This window comes from Siniperca chuatsi, linkage group LG9, assembly GCF_020085105.1.
Source record: "Siniperca chuatsi isolate FFG_IHB_CAS linkage group LG9, ASM2008510v1, whole genome shotgun sequence".
In the NCBI taxonomy this organism is placed as follows: Eukaryota; Metazoa; Chordata; class Actinopteri; order Centrarchiformes; family Sinipercidae; genus Siniperca; species Siniperca chuatsi.
The window spans coordinates 4,696,126-4,720,179 of record NC_058050.1 but is presented as its reverse complement, the minus strand read 5'-3'; the positions used below and the strand labels follow the sequence as shown (position 1 = coordinate 4,720,179).

General features: G+C 39.8%; 1 protein-coding gene across 1 annotated transcript in view; it reads right to left on the bottom strand.

The window, feature by feature from the left end:
* Nucleotides 1-24,054, bottom strand: part of agmo (alkylglycerol monooxygenase) — a 50,110-nt gene that overhangs the window by 17,436 nt on the left and 8,620 nt on the right. Inside the window, exons 4-10 of the mRNA XM_044208579.1 lie at nucleotides 9,471-9,574; nucleotides 8,390-8,485; nucleotides 6,174-6,240; nucleotides 5,752-5,817; nucleotides 4,387-4,466; nucleotides 3,839-3,973; nucleotides 1,218-1,334 (exon numbers count right to left, since the gene is read on the bottom strand). Coding sequence (XP_044064514.1) covers nucleotides 1,218-1,334; nucleotides 3,839-3,973; nucleotides 4,387-4,466; nucleotides 5,752-5,817; nucleotides 6,174-6,240; nucleotides 8,390-8,485; nucleotides 9,471-9,574 — 665 coding nt within the window. The remainder of the gene's footprint in view (nucleotides 1-1,217; nucleotides 1,335-3,838; nucleotides 3,974-4,386; nucleotides 4,467-5,751; nucleotides 5,818-6,173; nucleotides 6,241-8,389; nucleotides 8,486-9,470; nucleotides 9,575-24,054) is intronic.

Genomic DNA, 24,054 nt, shown 5'->3' with positions numbered 1-24,054 from the left:
AAAATCTTTTTGTTGCTCTGTTCTGCTTTTAAATTACAACTTGCACCACAGCAGGTACTGAAGTTTAAATTTTGCAATCATAAAAACACTAATGGAGAGTTGTTCTGAGATGACATACTATGACTTGGGTCAATTTCCCTCTCTGCCTCTAATAGTAAGTGTTTAGCAAACCTATAATAAAATGTACATGTTGGCCTGCTGATGATGTAATTGAAGAGTAGCTTCACTTGTTTGAAATAACCATGTTGTCGTGGCTTCGAATTAACGCAAAGCCCATAAATTGTCTGGCAGTGTATCATCAATTGTCAGACTAAATAAGCACCTAGCGAACATGCGGGTATAAATACATAACAGTGACATGATTTATTGTTGGCCCAGAGTGCTCACTTTGTTATTTTCCCTCCAAGTCCTGATTGCTGCATCCTGAAGGCTATTTGGGTTGGGAAATGGTTGACTCAACAATTAAGGCGTTTGTGTTCACTGCTGGACCACCAGCTGGTGTTTCATTCGCCGAGAGGGAGGGGAACCCTCGACATTGGGGCGGCGGCGGGGGGGGGGCACAACTGAAGGAGCACCATGGAGGTAGTGATCACAAAAAGACAGGCCATTTAATTTGGAAGTTTGAAGAGGCTGGGCGTGACAGCACTTTTTGGCTAACCAAAACTATGCCTAGGGAAAAAAGGCTTCCAAAGATAACTGCTGAGGAGACCTGTTTCTTTTTTTTTCTGAAGGAGGAGGAAGGGGGTCTTTTGGCTCGTCGAGTGGAAAATAATAGACAAAGGTTGTTCTAAAGGGGAATGCCGATCAGTCATTCTGTCATGATGTTAGACAGAGCTAGTCTTTTCCTGCTGGCTAAGTAGAGGACTCTGCTCGACCATGGACCAGCCACAACAAACTGCATAATTGGGTGAAATAATGTTGGCAAACAAACATGCAGCACTCATCCTTAAATTAAGAGCCCTGGACCACCGTGTCATACTTTATATGAGGGATTACAGTAGCCTAAACATAACAGTAGCCAGTGTGTGACCAGAAGGTCAATCCTACAGGGTGGAAAAGTCTGAGTGGAAAAAAAGGAATGTAAAATGCTCTTCCCTCCTTCAGAAGTACTGTCAAGGTGCTTGTGAGAAAATCAGTAAACCTTTCAAAACACACAAATCCTCTGTTCTTTACCTCTGCTGACATTTACAGTTTTCCCTCATGTGACAAATACGTACCATCTTGTTTTCAAACAAATCATGGTAAGTCCGCAGCACCAACAGGAAATGTATGACCACATAAATGTGTAAAGGCAGCGACCAGCTGGGATCATGAGGCACTTCCTTTCCGGTAACCTGCACGTGGAAAATAAAACATGTTTAATTCCCCAATCCCTAATTTAATCCCTAAATCGAGTAACTTTCTGGGCATTCTCACACCAGACAGCATGCCTATACTTAGAACAACGATTCATTCAGGTTTGACGTCATGTTTATAGTAACATGTTAAACATTTTTACAGTATGGCTGAACCGATCAGAGCAGTGAAAAGCATAATGTTTTGTGTGTATTATTGCTTTATAGCTTTAAGGACCATTAAAGCCATAAACAAGTGAGCTGAAGTACCCCTCTAACAACACCACCTGTTGTAAACTGGATGTTGTTACAATCATTCTTTCATGCAAGACATAGTGATTCTCTAATTGTTGTCATTGAGACTTGGTGTCTTTTTTCTCTAAGGTTTGGTCAAGTTTGCATTCATGCCACTACCACTTTTTAACCCTTTATCCGTGACTTTTTTAGTTGTCTATCTCAACTTCTCTGCTTGCATGCTGACTTGTTTTCACACACTCGCAGCATGTGGTATTGAGGTTTTAAAAGTGACCCAGATTGTTGGGAGGCCAGTCCTGTGCCACTAAATATACAAAAGATCAGACTCACACCAATTTGTAATCGTATTTGTTATGTGGACTTATATTTTTGCAAAATTACCATTTCTATTGGTTGGGAGTCACTGCAATAAACAATAATTGTCAGATTGTTTCGGCTAGTGGCCTTCATCAGGGTCATCATGAAACACATTACAAAGAACATTAAAATAAGATATAATAAGAGACATAAACAATAATTGCCTATCAAAGACATTTAAGTTATAATCCTTAAGATATTAGTCCTGGTTGATTTGGCGACACCTGTGGTTGCTGATGGTAACGGCATGCATGTTTTAATAACAGGTCCTAGAGTTTTGTTTGAAACCATTGCGGGCAGCAAACATAAGTTCACAACACAGGAGAACAAACTGTGATCTGAGAGAATTCATCATGTCACGTTGTTTTAATAAAATAGGACTAAAGAGGCAAAAATTACACTTCCTCTGCCAAATGCCTGGCAAATCACGTTCAGTATGTTCAAGCATGCCACCCTGTGAATCCCTTGTGCTTGGAGACGCTACTTTGATCCCTTGTGGGACTCAAGTGTCAATAACACTAAAAACGTCTACACAGATAGCCATTTACAGAATGCAAATACATTTAATACCTACTGCTGAAACGATGCCATAAATAGTATGAAAAAGTGATTTTGATATAACGAAAATATTAAGGATTATAACTTGAAGAGACACTGAGAAGACAGGATCTTCTCAGTGGAAGACAGAATTAGGAAGGAATTAGGAAAAAGAAAACAGAAAACAACAGTGAGTCAGTGTGAATGTTTGGGCCTTAAAAGAGGAAAAAATGCCATAATTTAACTTGTAAAAGTCATGGAGCAAAATGTTCAAACTTCTCTAATGACCTTTCTCCCTTCTCAAATCCTTTCTACCTCTTATGTGTTTATTTTCTTCGTAGCAAAAAGGCCTTTTGTTACCTCAGTCTCCTACAGGCTGACTTTCAAAACTGGTGAAAATGAGTTTGTTGTGTTCCATCTACAAAGTCATCCAGGATTTTCTTGGGTGTAGCAGTTTCCCTCAAACACAGAGGAATATATGAGTCCTTTCGTAAGAATTCCCTGAGTCATTTGACCTGTTTTTGTCTGCATGGCTTCTTAACGATAAGTAATTAGGCCTGAGGGCTTTATGTTGAAACTGCATCCTCTTTGGGAATGAAGTACAAAAAAAAAAAACTGGCCAATCATAGATGCCTGTCTCTCATTCAGGGGGTTTCCCAGGATCCCGAGGAACCAAACCACCACATGTGGGTTCCCCCCGCATCCCATCCCCAACCTGTAGGTATTCCAGCCCGCTGCTCTGCTTATTCTCAAAGAGCTGAAATACATTCAACTCTGCCTCCTCCTTCACTCCCCTCTCTTTCCTTTCTTTCCCTCACCGGCAGATATCAACGAGCAGCCGTCTACACGAAGCCTTTCAAGATATTTCGGTTAAACTCCAGCTCTGTCCGTGTTTAGAATCACCCCGCTGAGTTTAAGGGGCCAATTTAATTGTAAAGGCAAAGGGGAGGTTTTTTTAAGTGTGAAGCATGAGGGAACTAAACATGTGACACCATCAGCGTTATTTCAAAGCTAACCACCGGGGCATTCAACTGGAGCCTGAATTTCTTTCTGCACACACACACATGCACATTTACACTCAACTGCATGCGGTTTTAATCCCGCAGACTGCGTTTAAAGACGGTGAAAATGGCCTTATTGTGTTCCCTCTACAAAGGCTTTGCAGCTTTTATTTGATGTGGCAGTTCCTTGTAAAACTTGTAGAATAAGTGAAACCTTCAATAAGGAATGCTCTGAGTCATTTAGGCCTGTGTTGTTCCGAGTGTCAAAATGATGGGTAATGAAGCCTGAGGACATTATTGTGAAAATACGCCTCCTGCAGGAATGATGAAAACAAAGGACTTTTTTTTACTAACCTTGGGATTGTCCTCGTGGTCACCTAGCCGAGATTTACCAGGTTTCCAACTTGGACCTTTAAAGAAAGTCGACACTTTGTTGGTGATAGTCTTGTAGGTGTTGGACCTTCTCCACAAATACAAATAGTAGTGCAACTGAAAGAGAAAAACCCATAAGTCAAACATCAATATACAATCAAATGCTACATTTAACTGATCAATGTTAACTAAGCCATAGCTGAGCTAACTAACCCTGAGTAGAAATGTTTCTGCTTTCATTGGACAGGACATTGCTCACCCTGTGCTGTGCCAATAGTGAGGGCAGCAAAAATAATCATAACATCCACCTCCAGGCATTTCATTTTATTGGCCTCCTTCACCTCAGCTGGGCAGTTTGTTTAGAGTAAAGTAATAATGTTATGGTTACAAAATGGCCACTCAGCCAGCAAGGGAAACATGAGCTCACACCTCATCTACTGAAGGTGTTTATACTCAAATAGATGGAGGTGAGCTGCTCGAGCGATGGCCAACTTATAGCAGCCAAGCTACTGACGGAAGATAGGACTAACCTGAACATAGAGGATTTCAAAGGTTTTGATAGGGAACACCAGGCCGTACACCACTTTGTCTGTCTCTGGAGCAAAGGTACCTGAGGAGGACATGTACAGTTTTACCAGTTTTTATTTGCAAAACTAAATAATATGAATAAACTTGTATTCTTTTTTGGACACTTGGAGCCAGCATAACAAACACAACATTGACACAACATTTGCCCATTTACACGTCCAGCAGACACAAAGTAACATTAGCATTCACCTGGAGTCGTGTTTGGGCCACCTGGCAAATATAAGTCCAAAATTCACTCTCCTTTTAGCTCTGTTTTGGTCTCCACCAACTGCTGAGGGAACTATCTGGCTCTTTAGATAATAAGGACACATACATTTGCCCAACTTTTGTTGAGATGAATACTGCTAATAGAATACTCTAGGCATTAAAATATAAAACCTGCTACAGAACAGCATTAAGAAAGCTGGGATCACAGCTTCTGGGATCAACCTCTTAAAACCGACTGCAGCCACAGAGAGAAAAAAACGGCATTGCTGGGTAATGTAAACCTCAAAATTTAATCAGCTACCTCTCACTGAGGTTTGGTGCAAAATTGCTGAGTGGAGTATAAAGGCTAGAGGCAAACCTACAGTTTATAGACTCACTGTTTCCCTTCATTTTGTTGTTATAATGGGTCATACCACAACTTTTGGTTTCCATTCAATATCAAGTAATGACAGGGCAGGCATCACAGACACCAATACAGATACAAACACCAAAACACTTAACTAATAATATCTTTGAATACTTTGATGGTACACAGAGGATTGTTTTATAAATCTGGAGTGAGACATGTAACAGTAAAATTTAGGAGCCGTTTGACATCACAGGCTGCTAATATCTGTTTATGAGTCATAAATGTTACACACTGAACACTTTATGTACAAAATTTTATGTAAAGGTGATTCAAAACATCAATAATAATAACAATAAATAAAAATAAATATATATTTTGCAGCACAGTCTGGGTCTACTTTAACACTTCAAAGTGTACAGTACTTCCACTCTGCAGCAGTGAGACGGCTAATCTCTTCTTTGACAGTAGGTGGCAATAATGCTGTAATTTTATAGTAAATGGTAATTTATCAGTTAATGGAAGAAGAGGAAGGGCTGTATTTTGTGCAAAACAAAGGAGGCTACTGTATGAATATCAGTATTTTGCAAAAACAGTAAAGTATTGCAGTATCAATACTTTTGCTATTGATCCGGCCAACACATTGTCGCATGCAAACACGTGCACTGATCTCTAAAACAGCAATAGTTAGCAGTAACTAAATGGAGGTATCGAATAGACAATCAGGAATAGAAGCAAATATCTGATTACTTACCAAATAATCGGTCCCATATGATCAGAATTCCTCCGTAATTCTTGTCAATGCAGTAAAGGTTCCTCCCTGTTGAGATAATATTTTGAGAGATGACCATAGAAATGATTTAAACTCTCATGAAAAAGAGAGAAAAAACGCATATCTTTGACCCCAGATGCCCTTTTCATTCCATTAACTGATCAACCTGCACAAAAATAACCTGACCAGACAAAATTAAACCATAATCAGACATGACTAATTATCAACATTTAGCCTTTGTCACATATTTGATATTGCATATTTGATATTCCTGGGCATGTTGATGTACCATTCCTGGGCATGTTGATGTACCATGATCTCAGGCAAGGCAAAAAAAAAAAAATCTCTGTAAAAAACTTAAAATAAATAAGAAGATTGTCACTCTCCTTTAAAATAAATCTCACCGTGATGAACTCTGTGATGTTTTGGGGTGTTGAAGACCCACTCCAGAGGACCAAGGTCTCTGATCAGCTGAAATAAAATGATAAAATACAGTACATTGACATTAAATATTTCACATTTAGAATAGGCTCAGTAAATTTCATCACAATCTGATTTTTAGGGATATTTTGTGTGTGAAAGTGACATTTTGCACTGCTGGTGGTACAAAATGAGATTGATTGTGTGTCCAAAATGGAAAGGGTTCATCCTCTGGGAGCATAAATGTGCTACTTTATTTCATGGCAACCTGAATATTTGATTTTGAAATTTCTTGTTTACATGGACATTATGTTTTGGGATGCAATAGCTTTTCTTGTACAAAAATGTTGGCCAAGGGAAAATTATTGACTTGACGGTGGTACTAGACAAAATTGGAGATGATCGTCTGGGAATCATGAATGTCTCTACAAAATGTTGTGCCAATCCATCTATAGTAGATGTTCAGATGTTTCACAGGATAAGTGAAAACTTTGACCTGCTGGTGGCACTAGAGAAGTCAGGATGCCATCAAAGTGATAAGGCGGGCACCATGAACAACTGCACAAAATTTTATTTTAATCTATCCAATAGTTGTTGAGGTATTTCAGGCTGGACCAAAGTGGTGGACTGACAGGCCGACAGACAGACACTGACATCCCTAGAGCCAAGATGATGTCTTCAGGTTGCTTCATTTGTATGACCAACAGTCTCAAACCCAAAGATATTCAGTTTACTATTATATGAGACAAGAAAAGCTGGAACCATGAAATGATTTTTGCTTGAAAAATGACTTAAATGATTCATTAATAGTCACAGTCTGAAAATAGTTAACGATGAATATCTTGTTCTGGACCAAAGTTAGACTGACCAACCTTCTGACCGGACATAAAACCAAAAGATTGGATAATTTTTGGAAGGATGCATTATGGGACACTTGTTTTGTGTTTTTTATTATATTACTTTCATTAATAGGTGACAAAAAGTGAGCTGTCAATATCCCTTTCAAACTGTACATTCCAAAATATTCATATTCTTGTTTGTTTTCCTGATTATAGAGCTCAAATGAGTTGTTTGCTGACAATGGTTAAACCCATTAACACACACAGACAGAAAACATGCACATCTAGTTTGATATAAACAATCATGCAGTTGAATGCAGCATGAGTACATTTTGTGAATAAACCATTTTCTCTTCTTAGATATCAAACAGATGCGCCAGTGAGTCATTAAAGATTACAGAGGTCACACAGAGCATATTTCACTCAGTTCATGTTTCTCTTTTGGCTGCAACTCTCAGATATTTTGATGTTTGGCATCAATACGACAGACATCTCAGTCTGGAGAAACATGCACGGCTGGACAGAATTTCCCAGTGATTCATTATTTCCATGTAATGGCTGCGTCTGGCAGCCGAGCGTGAGAGTTTCATCTTGAATGAAAAGGGTCTCCACCACTTCACTCCGGCTCTGAGGCTGGAGTAGTGCAGCGAATAGCGTGCCAATAAATTACAAGACATCAAAAAAAGACTATAAAGGAGGCATAAATTACATCCCTTCAGAAAATTGTGACTATTACGACTGTTTTCACTAATAGTGCACTAAAAGATGGAAGGCGTTCCAAATCCATTCATTCCCTCTAAAGATTGTGGGGATTGTAAAAGTGATACTCCCAGTCACTTTAAAGGCAGAGAGAGTGGTCATGCTTCTGTTTGGAATATTTCATAAAATCTCATTATTTTTTATTGAATACAGGTTCCACTGCAACACAGAGTCTACAAAGGCTCGACTTAGCAGACGGATTAGTATTGGCACAGGGAGAAAGATAACTTTACAGACTTTTTTCCAGTCAGATTACCTTTTAAAATGTGCACAGTTCATACACAGCTATATGTGCTACATGTTGACTTATTATACAATATATTTACAAATGTAATCATTGTAATATTCTGTACATAGTAGTCATGTTCTCCACCTGCCTGGTTAAATGAAACATCTACAAAGTATTTTCATTATCAATCAATTATTCTATTGATTATTTTTTTTAGATTAGTGTTTAAAAAGATGCCTGTAAAAAAGCAAAAACTAGCAAATGCAAAAGTTATTCAAGCCATAAGCAATGTCTTAAATTGTCAAAAAAATTTATTAGATTTAACAACAGTCAAACTTATTACAGAAACTATAAGCCGTGTTAAAATATTTACCTCCGTGTGGATCCAGAACTGGTAGAGAAGATTTAACTGTATGTGAACAGCGAAGACCGTGGGGGGTGCAACCAGAGCCATGGGCAGGTAGAAAATCTGAGGATGAGAGGAGAGAAATGAATACGATACATATCTGACAAATCTCCTGCGATATATCAACCTCATGGGGTCCTCACACCAAGGACCAACAACTGACGTCTTATCTGTTCTAACATATTACATAGTCCTAAAAATTTTAACTTTGATATACAACCTTAGTAACATCACCAGCATCTCCTGCACAGCTACATCACTGCTCCTGGTGTGTGCATGCTGGTGGGAAACACACCCACACTTTCTTTCTTGCCTCCATCAGGGACGTTTATGAGATTGTTTTTCAAATACAATCTGTCAATAATAATAGTAATGTGACTTTACAAAAGGAAGCAAAAATATAAATTCTGCGAGCATGGTATAGTCATACTGACATGTGTCTGCACCTCACTATGTGAATTCTCAAAATTAACCTGATACGAACAATGTGGGGACTTGCTCATCAAAACATTGCTCTGCATCACAGCTTGAGTACATTTAAAGGATGAAGCCGGTAATATTATTATTTTTTTGTTATTGTCAACAAATCCCATGAAAAGACCTGTCTGTGGTACTCAGCCCCCAAACCCATTGGTATAGTTTCCTTTCTCAAAAAGGCAAATAATTAAAACAGCTGGGAACTGTAGTTTTTAGCAAACATTACTCAAGCAGGAGTAAATAGTGTATTTGTTGGGAACTATTTTTAGCTGCATATTTCATGCACTACTGAGTATTTCTGGCAGCACGGTGTATGTGGGATTGTCACAAAGTAAACTAAAGTGCGTGTGTTCATGGTAATGAAGGAACATGTCATTGATGTGCTTTTAATAGTTTTTGGACAACAACGGAAGTTTAAGGCACAGAGGAGTAAGATGTATCAGTCTTTGGCTACACAGACAATACTTGGTAGTAGGCGTAATTTATTCATCATTCCCATTAATGAATGGAATATGTTGACAATAAGAAAACTCAACAGACTTATCCTTTACGAGAATGAATAATATCTTACCCATGATGTGAACTGCTGGGTGAGGGACTGTCTGAGGGCGGTGGTGAGGTTGTAGTACTCTGAACTGTGGTGAACCTGGTGAGCAGCCCAAAGGATGGACACCTCTGGGGAAGAATACACACAAACACACACACACACACACACACACACACACAGATCCAACATAAAACAGGAGTCAAAGAGTCCAAATCTCATATGAGGTTATCACTTCATTCACCTGCTCATTAACATGTTACAGAGCTGTTACAGAGAGAACAGCAGCCATGTAACTTTCCTGAGATTCATGCACGGGCTGTGAACCCTCACACACATTCAGCTGCCTTCACATCACCACAAGTGATTTATCTCAAAAACCAACCCTGCTCCTTCTCCAGATGAGAAACTAGACCCTTTCATTCCCAGAAGGAGTCATTTCGGTCCTGCTCCTGACTAGCCATGATGAAAAGCTGAGGCTTGAGTATAGCTGGCCATTGTGGTGGGGTGGGGTGGGGGTCAGGTTATTATGATGGCGGGGGTATTCGGCTGCAGCTGGTTAGCATCCAGCCTGATGTCCCAGTGCTCCAGTTTACATTCCTCTGCTGTGTTGTGATACTTGCTACATTAATATCTGTGTTACACTTCATTTTAACATCCAAAGGGAACATGCTTGTTAAGTTTCACTGGATCTCCGGGCCGTTTTCCGGACCACCCCGTCTGGTCTGTGCTTTTTGGCACCTCCCGTCCACTTTGGCTTCTGCAGCCGTACAAGAGAGAATAGTAACCTTCGAATATTGCAGAACCACAAAGCCCCATATAGACTATGTATAGTAATGTATTTGTTATAATAAAAGCAGCCCAAATTATTAACTGAGGTTTAAGTTTTATGTGGCAGCCTTGATTTGTGATTAAGGGATCAATTATCAAACAAACTTGAGTAAAAAAAGATATTAAGGATGAATGAATGTGGTCACATTTGGGTTGAGAAGCTGTCAGGGTTAGAATCACACATGACATGCATGAATGTGTGTGTCCCTGCACATACACACAATATTATTTTTAACTTGATGACGATGCATTTTTTAGTTTATCCAAGGATCATTCATTCCTTTCCTTTAAAGGAAGAGTTTGACATTTTGGGAAATACGCTTATTTGCTTTCTGGTGGAGAGTTAAGATGAGAAGATCGATACCACTCCCACGTCGGTACGGTAGATATGAAGCTACAGCCAGCAGCCACTTAGCTTAGCATAATGACTGAAAACACAGCTAGCCTGGCTCTTACCAAGAGTAATAAAAACATTTTACATCTTGTTTTTTTAAATCAGTATGTGTGTTCCGGACTATTTCTTGGTCAGGTCCAGTAACTTCCTATAGTGTCCACTGGTTGCCTAGCAATTGCTCCCAGCTAAGAAATATCTTGTTTGTTGTGTAAAAACAACTAACGTATTAAGTGCTGGTAGGCTGATTTTGTTACCTTTGGACAGGGCCAGGCTAGCTGTTTCCCTGTGTCCAGTCTTTGTGCTAAGCTAAGCTAACCATCTCCTGGATGCAGCTTCATATTTAGCGTACACAGATAGATACACACACACACACACACACACACACACACACAATAACATCTTTGCCCAGTATGGGATTACTCCTTTCTATTTTGAGAAAATCATTCAAAAGCCACATCTCAAACTCCTCCTCACTCTCAGCTTAATAAACTTGTGAATTGTATCAAGGCAGGCAGTCGTAAACCCCAATGGGTCAAGCGTCCGCTGCACCTGAACAAATACACTGCTGAGAACTGAAGGTGTGTGTTTAGTGTGAGCAGAGGAGCACCGCGATCTGTCCGGACTCTTTTGCAATCAGTGAAACTGAGGTGGAATTCCTCAAGTGTTTCAGGAAACCCTGAGGAGCTCCGAGAGAAAACTACTGCTCACGAGCAATACTCCACACCTCGATTATTTAACAGGGTTATTGGTGGATTTCAGCAGGTGTGAGAGAATAAATGTCACAGGGAATGTTTTTGGAATTGTCACATTCAGTGTTAAATGGCTTATTTTTGGATTGAGTTGAACAGGGTTGGACTTGGTCAAACTTTATTTGCCCTCTCAACACAAATGACAGACAGTCTGCAGACAAGGCATGAGTGTGAGAGAGGAGAAGAGGAGAAAAGAAAGACTGACTGCATCTACAGCACTCAAATGCAAAATTATGACGTTTCTTCCACTCTGAACCATGGGGGATTCAGAGATAAACTGTCCTGCTAAGAGACATATTGAGAGGATAATCCAGCCTTTGTTTAATTCCAGCAGCCTGAGTCTTTTGCTTTTTTCCTTCTCACTGAAATCGTGCTTGGCAGGATCCAGGACTAAGGGCGGCTAAGATTGATGCTCGTTGTCATTGATAGGAAGTAGGAACCGCTAGGCTTCACTGCAAGCCCATGTCCTCATCTCTGGACTCGGCGGGACACTGCATAGTTTGGCAGGGCCTATTCAGGAGGGAAGCCACGTTAATGGTGAGAACCAATGCCACAGAGCCCACGTTCCCAGCAAGAGCAGAGAAACGCTGAGGACGGCACTTCCATCTGGCCTCATCTCACGCTTTCTCAGGAATAACAAGGATGAGTGCACGCTAATCAGGTGCTGGACAGTTAATGACACTTTATATGAAACTGTTCTCACAATAAAAATTACAGCATTAGTGATTTATTCAAATCCCTAAAGCACTCTTTATGTTTACATAATAAGGACCCCTAGTGGCTGTCTGAATTATGGCTGTGGTCTGGCAGGAACAAAGGTTGAAGTAGCGCAATGTTGCTATAGCACCACAAAACATGAGAACAAGAGATTGCTGTTTGCATCCAATTTCCTACCAACAGTCAATTGTTTGTGCCTTAACTTAAACAAATCTTAGCCATAGTGGTGGCAGATCAGAAAACATTCACAGTCATATGAATAATTTTTGTAAAGCTAATTTGTAAAAGTTTGGGAAGGCACTGACAAACAATTTTGGATAACTAACGACCTGTTTTATCGTTTTTTAAGGAGGAAAAATTGTTTATACCGTGGCCACAGAAAATACTGGCTGTCTTGTGTTCATTAAAGGCAGAATAAGTATGATATGTTGGTTGCTGTTTGTAAACACACGATTCAAAGTTGGCCCCTCCTCCCCAGCTCAGAGCGAGAGAGAGAGCTAGAGAATGAATGAAGAGAGGGAGCGGTGTTAGCAAGAACAAAGCAGTGAATCAGATAAATGTTATTTTCTGGTTGTTTCACGGCGGTTATGTTCTAAAGCACGAATAAAATCGCCCACACCTCCGCACAACCCTGCAGGAAGGAGCCAGCTTTATCCTGTCCACTGCTCTCTGCTCTGTGTGTAGCTCAGCCCCGCTCTCGGTCAGACAGACCCACAGAACTGCAGCTCTTTATACATCCATAGTCTGCGTAGCCCGACCTTTCTCCACACTTCGTTTTAGCACTGTGCCAGTGCTGGAAATACATCTATGACACAGACAGAGAGCAGAGAGACGAAGACAGCGATGTAACCTGCTCGCTACATTTTTATAGATCCCTGACCTCACAGCATGCGCGCTGGTATTGGCTGGGGGCTACACACCCACTGAGGCAGTTTGCATTGGTTCAGGTGGCTCATAGAACCCCAAGTGGCCGTATCCAAAAATGCATGTAGGGATTTAAATATTATCTATATTTTTTATAATAACACAGAACTAATAATTTATTGTAGTGCCTTGCTCTATAATGAATACAACGAATAAACTAACTGTGTGACTGCGATTGTTTTCATAAAACATTGGTTCTGGTCTAATTCGTTGGTATGGTAGCCTATATGGGCACTCTCGCACGCGCACCCATGACAGGAAAAGAAGGAGAGGTTACGCGCTTCTTCAGCTCACCACCACTGCCTTGAAAGAAGACTTTTTGACATGATCAAATAATGGATAAACGCTGTTTCTTTGCAAAAAAAAAACAAACAACACCACCAGCTAGGCCCGGAGAAGAAACTGCCAGTGCAGAGAGCCAAGTCACGCCAAGAAACATCTCGAACAGAGAAAGAACTAATAAGAAACTATGAAAATACAGCCAGAGGGAAGGGTCCCTGCAGATACAGACACCGCCACACACTTCTAGTGGGTCATAAGTGATGATTGAGAGGGACTATTTTTCTATGAATCTATACATTGTTTTTTAGGAAAATCCTACTTATTCTGCCTTTAAACTCATGTAACAGGACACCTTAAACATAGTTTCAGTCAACAGTTTGCCCACCTTTTGACACCAGTGCACAAGGACTATCTAACTGCAGGTATCCATAGCAACCATACTTGCTACAGTCACTACTAGCTAACAGTTAAGCTAACTCTCACTGGTAAGAGACCGTACCATGGTTCTAACATACCTTTAGTGATATAATTAGCCCTGCAGATTGTTTTGTTTTTATTTGCCAAGGTTTTGATATATCTGTCTTCATTTATCCGCCACCCCCATACAATATAATTTCAATGGAATTTCCCTTGTGCTGCTCACTAGCCTGATGCAATAGTTATTTTGTTTCACTTCACTCATTCGGCCTGACATTGTGTTCTTGTTAGTCAATTTCTTGTTAGATTTTGTTTTGTTTTGCCCGAACCAATCAGCAACAAGTGACGTACTGTCCCGCTGACATCATTTTCATTCGAAACAGAAGCTGCGGTAGCTGTTGCTAGGAGCAGTAAATGTTTTTCACACTGGATCAAAAAATGTGACAGTTTAAGAGTTTCTATGAGTCGACTTACTACAACCTGTACAGCTACATCCATTTCATCCACGCTTGTTACCATTTCTGTTGCTATTTTTCATAGGGTGACCATATTTATAAACCCCCAAACCGGGACCCTTAAGTGTACCACACATTCATGCATGCAAACTCATCAGGATGGGGGACAATTATTTCAGTGCTTAGCAAAAGTGCACCTTTCAACACCATGGATGCCATAAACGCAGTATTTTCGTTGCCAGGTAATTTACAAAGGAAGGAATAAGCCTCCTGGAGCTCTTTAGAAAAGACCGACTTTCTGTTCGGCATGACAGCTAACCGTTACCATACTGACAGGGTCTGTCAGAAAGAGCCGTCTATGACTCATAGGCTGGCAACAGCCTTGACAATGACACATTGAATGATTGACACACATACAGACAAATCAGTGTTGAATTCAGATGCGTGGTGCATTGTTTATGTTTTTATATTGGATTAGATAATGAGTGGGAACATGATAAATGCCTATACAAGTGCTGAAAACAAGTATAATATTATAATTACTATTTTAATTGTAGTGAAAACCGGGACAATTTAGTGTTTTACAGCTATTTTTCGGGACTCGGGACACCCAGCTTGAAACCGGGACAATCCTGGACAAACCAGGACCTCTGGTCACCGTAGTTTTCATGGCTGTAGCTAGTTAGCTATGTGAACCACTGAAAATATTGGAAATGTGGGTGGTGATTCAGCAATGTTCACAGCATTGAAAAAGGACTTTACATTTTAAAAATTTAAAATTTAACAGCATCATCTATTTCCAGACAAAGAGTAGCCACAGTAATGGGGACACTGTTTCTAGAAAGAGATGTTGCGGTTGACCTTCTTAAGTCATTTTTTAATGCCGTGAGCAGCACAAAAAAATATTCCTCCATTGGTTTTTGGACAAGGCAGACATCTCAAAACCTGGACAAATAAACCAAAACTATCTGCATGGGCTGATACCCCCACGGGTAGGTAAGGGGGGAAATTTGGGTGAACTGACCCCTTAAAAAATATATGACAATTTCCTGTAGTAAGTGGCTGTAGTATAAGCATGATAATACACTCTGAGGTGTTCTGATATAGCCTATTGTATATTGTTATGTCTCCTGCAATACCATACTCTGTCCAACTAAAATAAGCCGTATTGTACCTGTATTCACCACCGGGATTCACCATGCTGCAAGAAGAGGTCTGGCAGCAGGGTGATGTAATGCTACAATTTTAGGTTATACTGTTAAATTATATCATGACACATAATTAAGGCCTATAAGTCATAATCAGTCATGTTACGTGACTGAATTACACTTTAACAAAGTCTGTTTACATCCACTTCAACCCTGTCAGGAGCAGTGCTTACATAACCAGAGTCATATAAACGCAAGGACCAAAGTACTATTGGGCACCATAAATTTAGCTCCAGTAGAGGCATGGAGTAAAAGCCAATAATTATCAAAACGTACCTTGATAATGCTGCTGTAAAAATAAAATATGACTAGTCAGAAAGAAAAATAACCAGCATAGAAGGAGGTTAAAATCAACTCTCTTTAACCACAAAACCTTATGAAATGCTTTTACAGTTTTACATCAATCAGCTGTCTGATCATCACCCCCAGCGATAAACTCCTGGCACTAACAAATGTGTCCTTCATGTGCAGCCCTCTGAGTGGTGGGCTGCCTTGTCAATCACACGGGTAATGGCCTGTGAACAGCCCTCCAGTGTTTGCATTGGAGGGCTCTTGGATGAGGTGCCAACCTAAACAGCGAGTGCTGGACTCGGTGGGACAGTCGGCCAACTCCCCTCTGACACTGCCATACTTCATGCTGTCCACACAGCTCAGTCACACTAAACTAAACACACTAAGCCTGGTCAGGCCCACTTACAGCTCTCACAAACAGGGTGTAAAAACTATGTATAGAAAGTGAAGGGTGAGGTAAAATGGCTTTTCTATCATATTTTATTAGATCAACATTCTATTTTAATTGATCATATTCCCAATTCTGTTCATTATAAGTTACTGGAATCCAAAACACTCATAGAGATAAAAGTGTTTTATTCTTTATTCTTCTGAACCCAGGGTTTATGGGTTAGATTTTAAATGCCTAAATAAAAACACATCAAACAAAAAACTAAAGTGAAATACAATACCCATTGTAATATGTATTTCTTTATGTATGCATTTACTGTGTCAAAATTAAAAACATGTTAAAAGGGCAATTATTTTGCTTTTTGTATTTAATAATTGAATTAATTGCTTTTCCATTCTGAAATAAAATTTCCATTCCACATTAAGATCAAATCACAACAACAGAAAACGTGAAGAGTGTTGTTTCAGTGTTGTCCAGTAGATGCAGCTTAAACCTGCCAATACAAAATGCAAAGCACTGTCATCATTTTCACAAAGATGTGCAGGGGAGCTTTTTCTTTTCTAGAAAAAGGAGACACATTGTCCATGCCAAAATTGAATTATGTCACAGTAAATGCTTACATAAAACAAAAATACATACATTTCTTTGTTTGATTTATTTTTATTTAGGCATTTTAAATCTTCCATAGATTTGGGTAGGTCTTTTTTGGGAAAAATTAGACTAAACTACTAAATCAAGGGGGGAAATAAATCAACAGATTAATCGATAATTTATGGATATAATATTATCTGTTAGTTGCAGCCACAAAGATGTGTTTTACCACTCCAGCAGAGGCGATGGCAGTTACATGAAAATGTAAGAAAAGAACCAGGTGGTGAGCATCACTCGGCTGAACAGACAAAACAAACAGCACAAACTACAGAAACTAAATTCACAAAAAACTGGAGGGGAAAAGGTGTCACAGTTTATAGTGTTTCAGATAGTTACTCTCTGTTTCAAAATTCTGCATAATTTCATACCCTAAACATCCACTAAAATCGTGCATTGCACTATTACGTGTTTTCACACAAAGTACCAGAAAATAGCTCTGCAAAAGCTAAAATCTAATAGCTATTTACAAAAGACAAGAGTTTGATAGTATTTTATTTTTTCTTACTTTTCTGGTCATGTCGCATGTGGTTTAGATATTATTGGCACAACTGGGGACTTATTTAAACCTTTCTAATCGTTGGGCTTGCATTTCTTGCCCTAATGGACTTCCTTTCTACTAATGTTACCACAGATCTCACCAGTTAACATTGCTTAATAAGAATTTATGTGAGGCCTTACCACTTATATTCATCCTTCATATTCACACTTCATCTCTCCAATCAGTGGAGGTTTGTCCTCAGCAGTGTCAGCAGTGGAAATCTCCTCGTCTGTCAACACTGTTGACAGAGGGAAGTCAGTCCGTGCAGTGAGGGGAGCACATGAGGGCAGCAGACAGCTGGACTGTGGCCTCTGCTGAGCTCAGCGACCCTCTCAATGATCAAAACACACTCTCATTCTGTTCTACACTTTGTTTAAATGCTGTACATACAGGCCCTGTGGACATTATTCCTTTGTGATGTCTAGGTTCATTCAGACCAGTTTCTCTCTCTCAGTAGACATTCCCTCTCTTTCTTTCATCGCACACACAGCAGACAGAGAGTGAGCTATAGATCACTGTTGATGTTATCTCTGCCTCCCATGAGGCCTTTCACTTGGTCTCTTTTGCTGCCGTGAGCGAGACCCCCACATCCTGACCAAACCATACCGACAGAACCAGCAAACCAAGTGGGGGCCCGGATTCTTTTGTCAGCCGTGCAACCTGCACAGGGCCAGGAACTCGCCGTCATGGTGAAGATTTATGGAGCCCTGGCCGTCTAGGGGCAGGTTAATCCCCCCCATCCCCTCCGCCCTGCCACACAGCCAGGAGGCTTAAACAATAACATCCACATTGGCTGCGTCTCCTCTGGGACGGAGGACAACAGAGGAGTGCTGAGCACATCTGTTTGTCTTAACAACTGCTGCTGTCTGCAAGGCCAAAGGAGTTGGAGGTGTGTGGACACAACAGCTAACAGATATAGAGGATGTAGTAAGGTGCTAGCAGAGCAAAATGTTTTTTAAAAATGTTGAAAATGTTCATCTCAGGGAACAGAGGGAGCTGAGGGTAGTCAACACTTGACCCAATGTTGTTTTTCATATTATTAGATTATTATATCTACAAATACTAGTCCACGTCCCATAACAGCACACATGTACCCTGCTGAAGACACCTCTGACACTCCTCAAGACAGGAAACTACAAACAAAAAATTGCTTAATTATTCATTCTAGGATTCCCTCACTTATCACACTGCATTTGTCCTACCATTGAAACCTATTAGCAGTGCATCTAAATCTGTGTTTTAAAAAGTAATTATAAAGATGTTATATTAGCATTAGCTGTGATATAATTAATCTATTTCTGATAATATCTGAATTAATCAAATAGTCTAAGAAGTACATGTTAGTGCTTACAATGACTCACAAAAATCAGCAACTCACAAAGGTTTGTGTAATTCAGCAAAACTGAGAGGCTGAAAACATTTTGTAGACACAAATAGTTGTTTTGTAATGACTGCGTTCCAGTAAAGAGCTAATATTCGAAAGAACGGGAGAACAAGAAGAGACAAGGGGACATGTTGCTCATGGAAAACACATGAATATTCAAACTAGTAACTTCAAATTCATTACTTTTCTCAAAAGGCTGCCACTTTCCTGGTTTCTATTTTCATGTATTGTATGTAAAACTGCATATTCCCACCAATATCAATCAAAGATTTCCTGCTGGGTCTAATGAGGGGATCAAACTACAAGTCATCAGTCATCTGTTCAGGCTGTTTTCTTACAGCGCTGTATGATATAAATTTAGAGGCATGTAGAGGCATTTAGAGGCATAGCACTATGACGTAAAAACAAAACAAAAACAGAGACATGTCATCAACTGGCGTCATCTATCAGCAGCGCGCCCATGTTTTGAAAAGAGGATGAGGAGACAGTGAAGCATGTCACCATGGGAAAAGAGGGCAATATGAAATGCTTATTTGATTTTGCAAAATGAGTCTGTTTTTAGCAGTAGCACTATGCTAACTCACCAGTGTAGTCTGCATCATTTCATATTGTATTCTGATTGGTCGGTTTGTAAACATGTGTCGCAGCAACACTCACATTGTAGGATTTTAGTCTTATATTTCTGACAAATTTTAAGCTCTCAATTGGTGGATGTGTCTTCGAGTACCATCTAAGACCACTATTTTTGATTAACAACCATAGATTTCTCCATGTTTTTCTCATGACGGGTATAACAAAATGGGTACAACAAAAAAATCCAACCAAAAACATCATCACAAATTGTCCAAATAGCTCAAACTGCCTTCCTCTCAATAACTAACAGCCGATTGGTTTACACTTAAAATCAATCCCTCACTATCCTGTTTCAACAGGAAATACATCACATTAAAGGAAGTAATGATACCATTTCACGGGACCTTTAATTGATTCTCTGATGTTTCTGAGCTATAAGTGTAACACAGAGCAGCAGTAGCCAATGTGGTGAGACAACTGCAGCGTAACTCCATTACCTCACATATAATCAGACTATGGACAGCTGACTTGCTGATTAATGGCTTCAGCCTGGCTGGCATGCCTGGATATAGATGCTGCCCAAGAGCAGAGCTGCTATTAGTGGCACTTGCGATATGAGGTTAGAATAAACAGAATCAACAGGCCTGTCAACAACATGGCCGCATCCGAACCAAGTCGGCCTCCTGCTCACCCAAAACCATCTGGTTCCAGGCTGGTTCAGAATAGAAAAGTTTTGAACATATATAGTCTGTCTGATGGTGAAAGAGGACTGGAAGGGAAAGCAGCAGACAAAATGTGGGGTAAATTGGAGTTTGTTTTTTATACTGGTCAGTCACTAGGTTATTGAACTAATGTGTTTATAAAAGGTGGATTCAATGTTTGTTAATACATAAACCAGTGGTTAAATGCGTAGCAAGGGTCATTATTTCATGGGATAAGGGGAGTTGCACTGTCTAGCAGTCTGTCAGCAATTGAAAACTTACAGTGGCAAGGAAAAGTATGTGAACATTTTTGAATTTCATGGTTTTCTGAATAAAATTTGTCATAAAATGTGATCTGATCTTCATCTAATTCAAGGGTATTGGCAAACATAATGTGTGTAAAAATAATTACTAAATATAATAATTAATTTCTTTATTGAACACAGTCATTCAACATTCAAGATGGCAGTGGAAAAAGTAAGTGAACCCTTAGAATTAATAACTGGTTGACCCCCCCATGGCAGCAATAACCTCAACCAGGCACTTCCTGTAGCTGTGGATCAGACCTGCACATCGTTGGAGGAATTTTAGCCCATTCTTCCTGCCAGAACTGCTTTAGCTCTGTCATATTCTTTGGACGTCTCATGTGTATGGCCCTCTTCAAGTCAATCCATGGCATCTCTATTGGGTTGATGTCTGGGCTCTGATTTGGCCACTCTAAAAGGCGGATTTTTCCACAGCCATTCTGTTGTGGACTTGCTCCGGTGTTTTGGGTCGTTGTCCTGTTGCATCACCCACCTTCTACACAGTTTCAGCTGACGCATAGACATCCTTACATTATCCTGAAGAATTGTCTGATATACTTGGGTATTCATCTTCCCCTCAATGATTGCAAGCCAGGCCCTGATGCAGCAAAGCAGGCCCAAATCATGATGGTTCCTCCACCATACTTTACAGTTGGGATGATGTTTTCATGATGATAAGCCGTGCCCTTTCTACGCCAGATGTAGCGCTGTGTGTTTCCAAATAGTTCAATCTTAGTTTCAGCAGTCCACAAAACATTTTGCCAACACCGCTGTGGAGTGTCAGTGTGCTCTTTTGCAAACTTCAGGCGTGCAGCAATGTTCTTTTTAGTAAGCAGTGGCTTCCTTCGTGGTGTCCTGCCGTGGATACCCTGCTTGTTCAGTGTTTTACGTATTGTAGACTCACGAACAGAGATGTTAGCAAGTTCCAATGATGCCTTCAAATCTTTGGTTGTCATTCGGGGTTGTTTCTTTACCTCATTGATGAGTCTTCGTTGTGCTCTTGGTGTCATTTTGACTGGGCGCCCACTTCTTGGTAGAGTAGCAACAGTCTCAAAGCCTCTCCATTTGTAGATTGTTTGCCTAACTGTAGACTGGTGACTTTCTAAAGCCTTTGAAATAACGTTGTAACCCTTTCCAGCTTTATGTAAAGCAACAATTCCTGATCGTAGCTCCTCTGAAAGCTCTTTTTGGCGAGGCAAGGCTCACATAAGCGTGTTCTTCTTGTGCAGAGCAAACTCCAAAAGTTTGAGGGGTTTTTTTATCAGTCAACGTAGCTGTAGTCCACACCTCCAAACGTATTATCTAAACGAGATGTGCTAAAACCTGACTCCAATTAGCTTTTTTGAGGTCATTAACTCAAGGGTTCACTTACTTTTTCCACTGCCATTTTGAATGTTGAATGTGTTCAATAAAAACATGAAAGATCAGAATTTTTGTGTATTTATTTTTAGACACACACACACATATATATATATATATATATATATATATATATATATATATATATATATATATATATATATATATATATATATATATATATATATGTTTGTCAATACCCTTGACTTAGATGAAGATCAGATCACATTTTATGACAAATTTATTCAGATTCCAAAAGGTTCACATACTTTTCCTTGCCACTGTACATCTTTGCTTCTTCAAAAGCAAGATAAAAAATGTAAAAATTCAAAAAGAACAGATAATTATGAAAGCAGGACTCACTAAAACTACAGTATATCGATTCTGGGACATGCCCCAATGGTAAGAGTTCAAGCATATCAAGAGATAAATGAGCACCTCATTTGACTCTGTGTGTGCACAAAGATCATTCAGATGTTTGAAATTCAACATTCAAACCTAAGCAAAGGCCACAAGTACGGTCTGGTCACAGGCTTTTGCTAATGTCAATGGAGTCCTGAATTTCGCCTGGAGACAGGGGTAGCTCACTTTCCTTTCAATCTGTTGCTCCAAAGATCACAGTGTCTACTTCTTGGCTTTGCTCTTGCCAATGTTTCCTCAGTAAAGATGGCATCATCACAGAAGACTTTCAAAGTACTTTCCACTTAATTATCTTTGAGCTGTCCTTTCATGTGGAAGTCTTAAGAGGGAAACTATGAAAAAAGGGCCATAAAACTGGTCAAACTGAAAATGATATTTTACACTGAAGCTAATAAGGGCTCGTATTTCCCAGCAGAGGATTTCACTTCTGCTTCTTTTTGCAGTTTTCTATTGTAATCTTTCCCTTATTATGCAATATTAAGATTTATAGCTCATATGTCTTGACACAATAGGATCACAGATCCAGTGTTCCTGCTGTTTTGAGGCAAGAACCGGCGAGATTGTAAAACTGTTCCAAGATATGAAATAAAAATAAGACAGGCCCTCCTAAAGCAGCGTTACATGACAATTTGACACTCATTAAACTCCTGAAAAATACTTTCTACCCACATCCTACATCTGTCTCATTCCTCAGTGCTTCATTATAGGCAACATCCATCCCACACATTGGAATATTTTGGTTAAACATTGCTCTGGAAAAAGCCGGAGGTCAAAATCAAGTTGACCAAGATGACCTTGGGTGACCAGAGTGAGGAGTGAGGTCCGTGCCGGCCCCGTCCTGCGGTTGGGGAGAGCCACTACACTTTGGTAACAAGGGGAAAAGCTTATATCCTGAGCGAGTGCTGCGGGCGCTCAACACCAGACAATTATCTGCGACCCCACAATGTTCCATAATAACAACTCCAACAGGCTGGATGAAGAGGAAATGAAAGTAAGTGGAAAGTTTTTTTGAGACATAAAAATGATTCTGCAGTTCAAAAATAAAAGAATTCCGACCAAATAAACCGAGCAGATATGTGATACTGTTGACGTCATTCCTCTGCATCGTCAGACAATGAGGGCAACGGCGGGCCGGGAACACACACTTCATTAAAACCTCTTTCAGGTTTCACTGAATATTACTCAGCAGACACATTACCGCTGTAATTCTAAAAATATGGTCACACATTGATCATCAACCCTCGAAAAACATCAATGTATGAAGCTTAACCTGGTTTCCTAGATTTTCAAAACATGAGTCTGGAGTTTTGTTTACACATTCAGGCTCAAACTCTAACTTGATATTTTTCCAATTACAGATTACAAAAACTGATCCACCACAGTTTGTTGCCACAGCAGTTTTTTTTGCCAAGTTCATATTCAGTTTATTTTCAGTTTCAGGCAGACTTTGGATTTTATCATTTTGGTTTCAAGGGCACACAGCTACAGGTATTGATTTTTCATGCTAGTGTACCATCACAGTGACTATTCACTGTCCTTGGTCTTTGTCTTGTACATACACACATGTAGAAGCTCTATTAAAAACTAGATTTTTGAGTGTGAGCCCAAGGAAACTCTTGGGTTTCTCCTGCAGAATCTCACTTGTTTATCACATTCTCTCAATCAGATTTAAGAAGACCAAGTTACTAAAGAAGACTGAAAATAGGCTACTTACCTTTGCTGTAACCTTTCTATTACTGTACTGCCTATTATTCGTCTTTCAGTCTTAATAATTTTGTCCTCACCTAGCAGTATAAACCTTGTAAAAGAAGCTCACACTCACTTAATGTAACTGCTATGAACATGCTTAGAGCGAGACAAATCAGCCTCATTGTCTTCACTGCTGCTGTGAATGGGGGTACAACAATCAGTTATCATATATGTAAATCAAGAGCGAATTATGCAGGGCAGTGACATTATGCTCGACATGTTGAATTATTCAATCCAAAACTTGTTTAGAAGTTTCTGTCTAATAAACATTT